Source organism: Salminus brasiliensis, chromosome 13 (assembly GCF_030463535.1).
Source record: "Salminus brasiliensis chromosome 13, fSalBra1.hap2, whole genome shotgun sequence".
Classification (NCBI taxonomy): domain Eukaryota; kingdom Metazoa; phylum Chordata; class Actinopteri; order Characiformes; family Bryconidae; genus Salminus; species Salminus brasiliensis.
The window spans coordinates 11,040,853-11,053,181 of NC_132890.1; the positions used below are offsets into that span (position 1 = coordinate 11,040,853).

At 39.8% G+C, this 12,329-nt stretch overlaps 1 protein-coding gene across 3 annotated transcripts in view; it reads right to left on the minus strand.

The window, feature by feature from the left end:
- megf11 (multiple EGF-like-domains 11) overlaps positions 1-12,329 on the minus strand; it is a 166,173-nt gene that overhangs the window by 24,927 nt on the left and 128,917 nt on the right. For all 3 annotated transcript variants that reach the window (XM_072695534.1, XM_072695535.1, XM_072695532.1), the window contains 2 exons: positions 7,924-8,070; positions 1,155-1,289 (listed from right to left, as the gene is read on the minus strand). In XM_072695534.1, the coding sequence (XP_072551635.1) occupies positions 1,155-1,289; positions 7,924-8,070 (282 nt within the window). The remainder of the gene's footprint in view (positions 1-1,154; positions 1,290-7,923; positions 8,071-12,329) is intronic.

The following is a 12,329-nucleotide window of genomic DNA, read 5'->3' on the forward strand; positions in this document are numbered from 1 at the left end:
TCGAAATACCTCTCAAATCATGCAACTACAGTATGTTAATGTATACGTAATACATTAATATGTACATACACATGTATTCATTTACCAGGACCAGTAAACAGCCTTAATAGCCTGTATGACTAAGTCATCTTCTTTCAGTTCAATGTTTACTAAGTCACAACATCTTAATTATAATGGATATCTGTGTGTCCTCAGTGTCCTCTTTATTTGAAAACAAAAATGTGGTCACCTTAGCATTTGGATCAAAATGCAATACAAAAGCATGTGAGTCAAAGGTGTCTACTGTAGTGATCATACAGTTATTATGGAGCCAAGCCCATGTTCTTTTGCATTGACATTGTTAGTCGAATTAGCAAATTTAACGCTTTATCTCTTTTCTCGCTCCAGATAATGCTAAATGTAGCAGGTTCCTGAAAGTTGCAACGACCAAACTGTCTTCCCTGCCTGTGAGTTAGCTCGACTGTCTTCCTTCTGCATCTCTTGTTCAAGTGCATTGAACATGAGCGCTGCGGTATCGACCTGACTCTTCACTGTTTGTCTCAGTCAGAAAGAATGGCCTCAGCAATATTCAGATTTCCTCTGAAGGTTATTTGTCAGAGTGTCAGTGATAATGCCAATTATCTGCATTGTGGTGGAGGCGCGGAGTCAGCTCAGCGTGCCGCAGATGGGCACTGTGCCCTGTGCCCTGCTCTGCGCTGTGCTGTACCAGGCTGAAGATAGGTGGCACAACGCAGGCTGCTTGCAACCAGACTATTAGAAGGCTGTTTTACTTTAACATGTAATCTGCATCTCGGCAGGTGATTTAGGTTTTAACATGATGTCTTCTCATTAAAGGCACGCATCAAAACCTGTCATCGTTCTCTATAATAAACTTGATGTGTGTGAACCGCCATTGCATCAGCTGGACGACAGACAGTTTAAACACCGGTTACGTGCACTCCATTAGTGTTTGTGTTCTCAGTACAGAGAACTTTTCCCTCTTAACTTTTTCCATTGATATGATCAGTAACAAAGGCCTCCAAGGATCTAAAGGGAACAGATGACAGAGAAAGAGAGCAACTGAGAGAAAGAGAGAGAGAGAGAGAGAGAGAGAGAGAGAGAGAGAGAGAGGGGTGTTGAAGAGGGAATAAATGAATAAAACAGGAATCACTAACCTTGGTTGCACAGTGGGCCGAAAAAGCCGGACAGGCATTCACAGTGACCTGTGATGTGGTGGCATGGGCCAGTGCTGTGCACACACTGGGGACAGGTTTGACTGCAGCGGTGCCCGTAGAACCCAGGAGAACAGACTGCCACAGAGGAAGAAGCCCAGAAAGAAAGAAGCAAGAGAACAGAAAGAGATTAGGACCAGAGGTCAAAGGAACTACCAAAAAGCAAAGGTGATTACCTCTAAGAGGTGACCACAAACATACAAGCATCAAAGCATAGTACATTTCTATATTATCTACAGAGACATGCTGGGTCATGGCACCTGTGGTGAGAATTTCTGGAAATAGTTAAGTGAGTAAAAGATGACCTGATTTCCAAAAGACACAGATGAAAAAGGTTTAAGATAAAACATTTCTTTAATATTTTAAGCAATAATATTTTTTTTTTACCGTATTTTAAAGCTTCAAAATAACAGAAAAACGGCTGAAAGTTTGGACATCATGCATGGTCAGCACTTTAGCAAATATCAGAGCTTGTAAACACCTTTTGGAGCCAGCTAAAAGAGTCTTTCAGTTCTTGATTAGGGGATTTTTAACCCTTTTTCTTGACATTCTTGAGCCGTTGTGCATGCACTGCTCTTCTGAGGTCTATCCACAGATGTTGATAATGTTTAGGTTGGGGACTGTGAGGCAAACCCTTAACCTTACCAGGTGGAGAGATGTTCTTTTTTTCATGAAACATACCTTTGTGAATATTATTTAGCTTTTGCTAATATTTTAGCTTTAAGTAACAGTTTAGCTTTTGGTAATTAATGTTTCCCTTGGATAAATGTTGCAAATCCAGGGATTCACGGAATTGTACAGGGAATTGTGGTAAACTGAGATGTTGGTGCTGCCGTCCTGTGTCTTGCACAGGATCCCTCAGGTTTGTGGACAGTGCAGTGGATGGATGCCAGTGTTTCAGGGTGATCCTGTGTCTGTGTTACCTTCTAGGCTGTTATAGTCAGATCTGCCAAATTCGTTAGCCACACTCCGCTAATGTTCACATTCTCTGTACTCCATAAATCCAATTAGAACTAATTTTATCACCTTCACAGAGTTAATGACTGCCCACTTGTCAAGCCTGACACCAATGGAAAACAAACCTCTTGGTTTCCCTGCTACGTGGGTCAGACCAGCTGCCCCCGCACCTGCTACTGCCTACCTGCTATTTGCCTACTGACTATGTTGAAGTTTGCACCTTTGTTAAATTTTTTTGCTTTTAGTAACAGTTTAACTTTTGAAAATGAATGTTTCCCTTTAGTTACAGATCCAGGGGTTCATGGAATTGCACAAGGATTTGTGATAAACTAAGATGCTGGTAGTCCTGCCGCTTTCATGGGATCACTCAGGTTTGTGGACAGTGCAGCGGATGGATGCCAGTGGAAAGGATAGGTGCCAGTGTTTCAAGATGATCCCATGTCTGTGTTACCTTCTGGCTCTCTCCTATTAATTTAGGCTGTTGTAGTCTAACTCCTACTACTGCTATTTCTGCTGCTATTACTGCCTTCCGACTATGTTGAAATTGACATGGATTCTAAATATATGCTTTTATTATTATTATTATCATCAGAGGTGATTGTTATATCATAATTTTTAAAGATATTTTCACGATACAAGACATTTGGCACAATATTTTGTCAGACTAAATTCACTAGTAGCTTCAGATTTCCCAAACTATCCAAATACTCTACTATACCTAGTACAGTGACCTTTATTCTATTTCTTTTTCTTAGCCCACTTAAACATGACTAATTACACTGTCTCTAAAATGAAATGTGCAGTTGGTCGTCAGTGTTCTTTAAGCACTGAGGAACATACTTATGAAAACACATTGTGTATTACAATAATAAACTAATAAATACAAACTTAACTGTAACTTAACCATAACTTTGTGACAATGCCAGCTGTAAAATGCGCTATACAAATAAATTTGATTTGATTTGATTAATTTGTGACCAAAGAGTTTCATTCATCAGTCCACAGGACATGTTTCCAAAATATATCAGGCGTGTTTAGATATTTCCTTGAAAACCTTTCATGCCAAATTTTATGGTGAGGATGAATTCATGGTGATGGTTTTCTTCTGATGACTCTTCCATGAAGTTTCTTTCTGTATACTCCAGAGTCTGAAGATCTTCTGCAGAAAAACTGAGGGTTCTGAGTTTATTGTCTAGCAATTCTACGAGTAGTTCTCTGTTTCTTGGCCTAAACAATTTCTGCTAACTGTAATATCTTAATTACATAACAAAGTGAGGAAGCAGCTATCTGTAAACACTTTACTGTTCTTAGAACCTTCTCCTGCTTTTTAGTTATCAGTTCATTTTAGAGTGCTGTAGTCTATATGCATACACATCTATATAGTCCTATTGCACATAACAAAAATAAAACACTAATCTTCTTTTAAGTGTTTAAAATTGTATAATCTTTATACTACAGTTACTTGGTGTAGGTAAATGGTGTAGTTTGATTTACATTTTTCACTCAAGTAAAAGTATAAAAGTACTCACTCCTAAATGTTTTTAAAGTAAAAGTTTCTAATTATTATTATTAAAGTGATAGATATATACATGTGTATCATGTGTCAAAAATATATATATTTAACATTTTAATCTGTTTCTTTTTACTAATGTAAACAAAATTAAATGTGGTAAATACTTTGCATTCTGAGCTCTGATTTCATATCACATGTGATTAACATTAATCTGTCTGTTTTTCTTCTGTTATAGTATTTCTTTGTTCCTTTTGGCATCTCAGTTATTAAATCAAACTGATTTTTGCACTAGCAGAATGTAAAACGATGCCACCTATCTGAAATGAACAACCCATTCTCTCCTGTTTAACTTTTTAAGCTTAGAGCAGCCGTTTCCAGTTATGTACAGGTTTTAAGAGACTGGTGGTATCATTTGGAATTTGGCCTTCCCACCTCTGAGGACTAACCATTAACTCTATTGAACTGGTGGAACTGATTAGCAGAATTAATCAATATTAAACACGGTTAGTTCACTATGCAGATGGCTATTTATTTTTAAATATTTTTTTTATAAATAATTATTTGATATGTACCCTTTTTCCAAGGATACCAATTTGGATCACCAATTACCAACACATCTCCTCTGACAAGTGCACAGCCTGTCATTGCCTCATTTTCCGAACTCCCGCCGATGCACCGTCACAGGGCAACCAACGCGCTCAGAGGTAAGCACTGTGTCCCTGGCTCTGATGCATCGGCCACCAGACGCTAGTGCCGGCCTGCACTGGAGTGATGTAAGTGCCATTTACCCACCCTGGAGAGAGCAAGGTCAATTGTGCTCTCTCAGGACCCAGGATGTCAATGGCTGGCAGCATTCAGACTAGCCATCCTCTGGTCATAGTGACAGGACCACTCTGCGCCCCACCACTTTTATTCAACAGGGCCGATAACGACAGTAATCTGGGCTACATAAAGGTGCAAAATGTACATAAGGTACATAAAGGTACAGGCTGAACACATTTGGCTGTTTTGTTGAACATTACGATACGGCAGAAATGGTTATATACGCATTTACTCTACACACGCAGGAGCTTTCACAGATTCAGATTTACTAACAGCAACACACACAATTAGCTACCTAAACTAAAAAAATAGCTGTCTGACTAAAAAAGTATTAATCATTTAAAGGAAAGAGACTGTAATTAGGTCAATAGTACAGATATTTCCTCTCAAATGGAGTAAAACAGAAGTTAAAAGTACTGACAGAAATACTCATGTAAAGTATAGGTACTTCAAAAATGTACTCAAATGATCACAGTAACATAAAATCTGATTCGGGGGTCCACTGCATGCCACTGTATCCCTCGGTATAACTCGGGGAGGCAATATTACTTTCAATATTATTCATTTAAATTATTATTAATAAAATAGTAATTTGTATAGTTTTTGTTATTTTTGTTACCATGCTAAATTATGTCACACACACTTTTCTGAGCATATCATGGGCTTCAATCAAAGTAACAGTCAAATGCACCTGATATGTGACTTATATTGTTATTCATGTTCTTGCTCAAAATGATCAAGACGATGTCACTTCTGACAGCCAGTTTTGTTATATCACAGTCACTGAATATCAAGTAAATGCGACAACATCATGGGTATTGGCATTAACGTCACGGGCCTGAGAAAAGAGGCTAACAGTGATTCAAATGCAGAGTCGAAACTGTTGATACCAAACGTAAAAGGAAAGTAAATATAACTTCTTTTGTAATTACCTGCTTTATCAATTATACTTATTATGTAATTACATTTCTGTTGTATAATAACATGCCATTAAATTACTTTCTACTTCTAAGGGTTAAGACATAGAAGGATATTGGCAGAAAGAAAACAGAAAGTGTCACACAAATAAGCAAGTAGCTGTTGGCCATTAATATTTATCAGTTCTATTAGCATTGAGGTCCACGGAGAAACTATGAAAGAAACCAGAGCAAAGGAAAAAAAGCAAAGAAAAAAAATCAAAGCAAAGTTCATGTATTTTATATGTACTGTAGTTTATGATGAAAATCTCAACAGCTTCTCAACAGTGACACTGTCCTGGTGCCAAAAAGAGGTCGTAAAACGTTAATTATAGGCAGTATTCAAATAATCTCAGCAATGAACAGAAGAGGCTTGATGAGTGAGGCGGGTCGAGTGAATTAGGGGCTTTGTTTTTTTCTCTTATTGTGCAGCTCATTGTCACGCAGTGCGCAAGGCTTCCCTCCGTCACTCAGGCCCGTCTGGAAGTGCTGCTCCTCACTCATTTTTCTTCATTAGGATCTTGATTTGCTTTAATTGCTGTAGCGCTAAGTAGTGAGGGAAAGCAGCACGGGCTGACCTTTCCTTCTGTGGGCGGTAGACCCTTTGTAATTAAGATAATTGTAGAACAGTGAGCGGTGTGGGGAAGATTAATCACGTCCCTTTTCTCTCCGCTCTCTAATCCCTAAATTCACACACAGACTTACGTGGACACACACACACACTTGCACACAGACACACACACCTCCTCTTTTCTCCTCCCAAACGTCAACGTATTTGTGTTGCCAGCTTCTATTTACGGGTTTTGACCCCTCGGAAATGGCCAGCAATCAGCAGGCTTATCACTTGAGCGTGCTTGGAGAAGGAGAAGGAGAGAGTTTGTGAGAGGCTTCTCTGATGAAGGCCACCCGCGGGCCCCCGGCCTCTAGCTGGGATGCGGGGCCAGGAGTGCAGCTGGAGTGATTAAGACCTGCTCTGTGATGAAGGGTTGGCGTGCCCGCATTTAGAACCCGGGGCTAAGTGCTGTTCTACTCAGCCTTTCCTGGGCCACCCCACACTCAACTCCTCAAGGGGCAGTATGTGGATGTAGTGGACATGACCCTCCCTGATTTTCACCATCTGCTCTTGCTTGTTTTAAGAGTTTTAACCCTTAGAGGGCTAGAGCCATTGCTGGTGCCTGCTATTTCCCAAATTTCCCCTTGGGGGAGCAATAAAGTACATCTGTCGATACTAAATACCACATAGGGAGTTATATGATTAAACACAGGCTGTGAGACCATGAATTATGGTTCATTTAAATTCTATGCTCTAGGAACAGTTACTTTGCTTTTTATAACACAATCTTAATCATCAATATGGTCTGTGCAGAAGTTTGGACATCCTAAGTGTTGCAATAACTCAGATGTCCCCAACTCTAATTAGCAACTGTCATGTGAATCAAATTCTCAGGCTTTCTTAATTCTTTGAGTCTTCAAACCTTCTACTAATACTTATCAAACGTGCATCTACAGTGTTGTTTAGAAATGGCAGTTGAGGGGAACTGTCGAGGTCAAGATAAGATCTGGAAGACCAAAAAGGTCTTAGCAATTTCCTACAGGATAAATGACGTATTTCTATTCTATTCTATTCTGCTATTTTGCTCGCTGCTGATGTGAGTCTATTTGTAGTTGGGTGCTGGTGCCCTGGTGTCCCGCTGTAAAACCCCACAAAAATGTATGTATTGAGATGCCCAGTTCCAACTGTTCCATCCCGGTACCGCCAGACCTGGCTCTCCACTACCCTGCTGCCTGCTGTCCTGCTCTGGGTCCTCGCATTGATTCATCCTCACCTCACTGCATGACTATGCGTGTGACTGTTTATCTAGTCTAGGTTCCTCTCACGATTTGTTTCTCTTGACCCAAGGGACTTTTTCCTTGCCACTGTCGCCACTGGCTTGCTCAAAATAGGCTCTGACCAGGATCACTGTAAAGCTGCTTTGTGACAACACGTTGTAAAAAGCACTATATAAATACATTTTAATTAAATTTACACAAATATATATTCTATTCTATTCTAAACCTCTCAGAGAGAACTGTTCATATGTTGGTAAGGCAAATCAAGACACTCATATGACTGGCCATGTACCCATATGTCCATTTTGTCCCCCATCAGTTGAACACAGCAGCTTCCCATTACATTGTGTGAACATTTCATGATGACCAGACACACAGAAAAACTCTCAAATCACCTGAAATCAAATTTACATTCATTAAAAGTTACAGTTCCATTTTAGATATCTGCCTTCCTTTGATAAAGTTGTGATTGTTTGATTAGCACCAGTATACTGTGTTGGACCTAGGGGGGGTTTAGCCAGAAGTTTGCCTGAGATGCCTGAGATGGTGATAGGCTTATATATCTGTGTGTGTGTGTGTGTGTGTGAGAGAGAGAGAGAGAGAGAGAGAGAGAGCCTCAGAAAGAAAGCCTTACTTCTTTTACAGGAGGTGCCACGGTAGCCCGGAGCGCACACGCAGGTGCCGTCCTCGGGGGAGCAAGAGCCTCCGTTCTGGCACGAGCAGGTCATGGAACAGTTCGGCCCCCAGAAACCTTGAGGGCAGACGTTGTCACAGTGGATCCCTGTTGCAAAAACATGTTAGCACACAGGGTATGAGATTCCCTCATTCTCTCTTTCTGTTTTAGGCCAAAATAAACACAAGACACACATAGACATATACAATACCCCAAACCAAAGGGAGAAGTAAGAGGTGCACGGGGCAGAGTAAACATAAGCATTTTTTGGGAGAAAGCTGTGACAGCATCAGATCTCACATCTCTCCAAAAACAAGGAGCCGGTGGGACAGGACAGGAGCAGTCTACAGCACAGCGTGAGTACTCCACATAAGTGCGCTTGTGTATGCGCGTCCGAGAGCGAGGCTAAGTTGACACCCAGGAGGGGATGTGTGCATGTGTGTGTCTGTGTGTGTGTGTGTGTCTGTGTGCATGCACTCTCGGAGCTGAGTGGCGGCGGCACTCTGAAGACATCAGTCCTGGTTTTGAAAGCGCGGGTTGTGTGGGTTCTGGCGTCTCTTGGCTGCGGCGGCGGGGCTGCGGCGCTGTGCTCTGCTCCGTATGTATTTTTGATCAGACTGGGCCTCCCTGCCAGTGCAGCGTGTTCATTAACAGGGCCGAGTCCCTCGAGCGGCCCGGCCTCCTCTGCCATTCTCTTTCAGCTGCGAGAAGGCTTGTGTGGAGAGTAGCAGAGGAGAGGTCCACCAGGGACACACACACTCGCACACACTCACAAACAGAAGAGATGGACTGCCTGAATTGGAAATGCTGAAGTGCAGTGTCAGAAGTCTGTGTAATATGGCCAAAAAGAGGTCGGTTTTACCCATGCATACATGACTATAAACACGCGCATGTGATAATAAACAAAAACTGATATCTAAAATATCAGTCAGCAGGTTTCTACAAAAAGGATAAGAGAACCCACAGCACACTGGCTCTGCTGCAGCTACAAACACTCACACTTACAGAGCTCTATAGAACCAAAAGTGGTTCTAGCAGGGGTGTTTGTTGACTACTTGCTTGTTGTACTGGAGCACATGCAGAATTTAAAGGGGCACAACTGTACCTCTCTGCCTGCCTAATAAGATTACTAGTTAAAATGTGTAATATTGTTTTAGTAGTATATTCATATTGTAACATTGTTGGCTATATTACAACACTTATTATGTAAGCTTGTGTTATCAGTGCCATGTTTACCAGCCACCGCAAATAATGCCGTTGCTTTTAATTTGTTTAATTAATGCTTTTGCTTTCGTAGTCTAATATGTATTTTGGTAGGTTATACTGTTAACCAAAACGTATAGCTATGAGCCATCATTACCTAGCCTGTTGTGTGACTGACTTCTTTTTTAAATGTTTATGAATGTGCATTACTCCATTAAAAAAAAATTTAATAAATGCTGGGGCATTATGGCAAAAGTAGTGCCTGTAGTGAATGTGTGTAGGCTTGTCCTGCAGTGGGGCACAGCAACATTTTCCTGGGGCACATGCATCACTTAGCTGACTGTATGAGGGATAATAGTAGTATAATACTGTAGGAGGGATAATACTGATAGTTCTGTAGCTCTCAGCTTGTTCAGAAATGCTTGTGAAAAGCGTGTCCTTTAGTGGCGGCTCAAAGCACGAACTACACTTCCTGACAGTAGGGGGAGCCCTTCATGCATAATGCTGCTTTAAAGGTTCTTCACACTGACAGATCTCTCTAACGAACATGGTGGTTCTTCTGTGGCATCTCTGAAGGAACCATTGGATGCACCATTATCATTAAGAGTGTAAGATAAGCTAAACTCCATATAGAAAAATTCAGAAGAAACTAGAGAGTTCAGCACACACACACTTACACAACCACATATAACTGAATGCACACCCTAGCTTTTCTTTTCCTTCACACACACACACACGCACACACGCACACACGCACACACGCACACACACACACACACACACACACATATTATGAGCACCCTTTCAACCAGCCTTTTCTCAGGAGCCCTCATTTGAAATTTCCTTTGACAGAGACTTCTCCAAGCGAGTGGCACAGCCATTAAAGCAGCATTAGTGGCTCGGCTTTGAATTAGAACCAGCTCCAAACTCCGAGCACGGCCTCCATACCTGCACTGCCTTTGTGGAGGAGCGGAGAAGTGGCAGTGGATGGGGGGAAGGGGAACGCTGACGATGTGGGGGCTGCAGGGGCAGGCGATTAAGACAAGCCCAGCTAGTGTGCTTCAAAGAGGGGGCAAGCCTGTTTGAGCTGCTGTTGGCCTGAGCAGAAAAAACACACTACCCTACCACCCTTTCTGCCTTTAGTGTCAGCAATGAATAAGAAGAGAAAAGTACAGCGAGTGCTTAATGGCTGCAAACATAGAGCCTGTGCAGCTGAGGGGGGAGGAGGAAAAATGGAGAGGAAAGGAAAAATGGAAGGAAGGTATGAAGAAATCAAGCAAAAAAGGACTAGAAATCATAGAAAAAGAAACAAGACAAAGAAAGCAGGAAATAAATGAAAAAACAAACAGGAAGGAAGAACGAATAATGTAACAGAGAGCTGGGCTTTTCATTTTCACTCAAATCTTCCTCTTAGCTGAATGAAAAGATTGAACACAGTTCTGGTACAGTTTCTTAACTGTCTTACCAGCTGTTGAGAAAGACAACATCTGTGGGCCTCTCACTAAGAGAAGCTGCTCCTCACTATTCTTGTCCTCAGAAATACACAGATTTACAAATAACGCTGGGAAAGGGACCTTAGTCAAACCACCAGCCAGAGCACTAATCACAAATGCTGTAAGGGCTGGAGACAACGAAGCTTTATTTGTACTGATAGAACTCCCAATTACTCTCTCCGACCTAAAACCAGTCTTCTTTGTTAAAACGTCAGCTGTTTTCCACTCTTCCACCCTTATATCAGTCAAATGTCTGATACGTGCAACTGTGCCAACTGAGCGAAACTGATAGACTGATAGAGAAAGAAAGAAAGAAAGAAAGAAAGATGGAAAAAGAATAAAGACGGAGAAAGAAGGCAAATTAAAAAAAAGAACAGAGATGAAAGAAAGAACAAAAGTGAGAAAGAACGAAGGATAGAAATACAGAAAGTAGGAAAGGTTGAATGAAAGAAGAAAGAAAAAGAGAAAGAAAGAGAAAGAAAGAAAGAAAGAAAGAAGAAGCATTAAGACAAAAATACGGAAAAGTATGGAAATAAAAAAAAAATAAAGAACAAAAGAAAGAGGAAGAAAGAAAGAAGTCAAAGAATGCACAAAGAAAAAAAAGAAGGACATAAAGAACAAAATGAAGGGCAGGACGAAAGAAGAAAGAAAGAAAAACTCAAAGCAAGCAAGACAGAATGGAAAAAAGTGAGAGAAAGACATGAATAAATAAAGAAAGTTAAAGAAAGAGAAAGAAAGAATGAAATAAAGTAAGAACAGAAAAAGGAAAAGGAAAGAAAGTAAGAAAGAAAGAAGTCAAAGAATGCAAAAAGGAAAAAGAACAAATAAGGGCAGAAGGAATGTAATGAAGGACTGAAAGTAATAAACAAACAAACAAACAAACAAATAAATAAATAAAGACAGATATATAGAAAAACAGAAGGAAAGAAGGCAGCATGAATGGGAAAAAATAAAGAAAGAAAGAAAGACAAATAAAGAAAGAAAAAATAGAAAGAATATAGAATAAAAGACAAAAATACAGTAGAGAAAGAAAAAAAGGACAGAAACTGAAAGAAATGGAAAGAAAAAGATAAAGAAAGGGAAAGATAGAATAAAAGGAAGGAAGAAAGAAAGAAAGAAAGAAAGAAAGAAAGAAAGAAAGAAAAAAGAGAACGTAAAGGCAGAGGAAGGAAAGCAGGATGAATGGAAGAAAATATATAATATAAATAAAGAAAAAGAAAGACAGATGAAGAAAAAGAAAAAAGATCAAATAAAAAACGGAGTAGGAAAAGAAGAAAAAAAAGCAAAGAAAAAGAAAAAACAAGAAGAGAAGAACAGAATGAAGGACATAAAGAAAGAAGTCATATAAAGAAGGAAAGAATGAATAAAAAAGAGAAAGAAAGAAGGAAGGATTTGAAGTAAATAAATACAAAATAAAGAAAGAAAGACATAAATGTAAAGAAAAAGACAGAAAGACATAAAGAAATAAAGAAGAGGAAGACAGATATGAATGAAAAACAAAAATACAGTAGGGAAAGAAAAAAAGAAAAGAAAAAAATCTGGACAGAAGAAGAAAAAAGAAGAAAAAAAGAAAGATAAAAGTCAAAGTAAGGACAAAAGAAAACAGAGACTGAAAAACTAAAAAATAAACAAAAGAAGAAAAAAGAAAGGGACGATAGAAATAAAAATAAA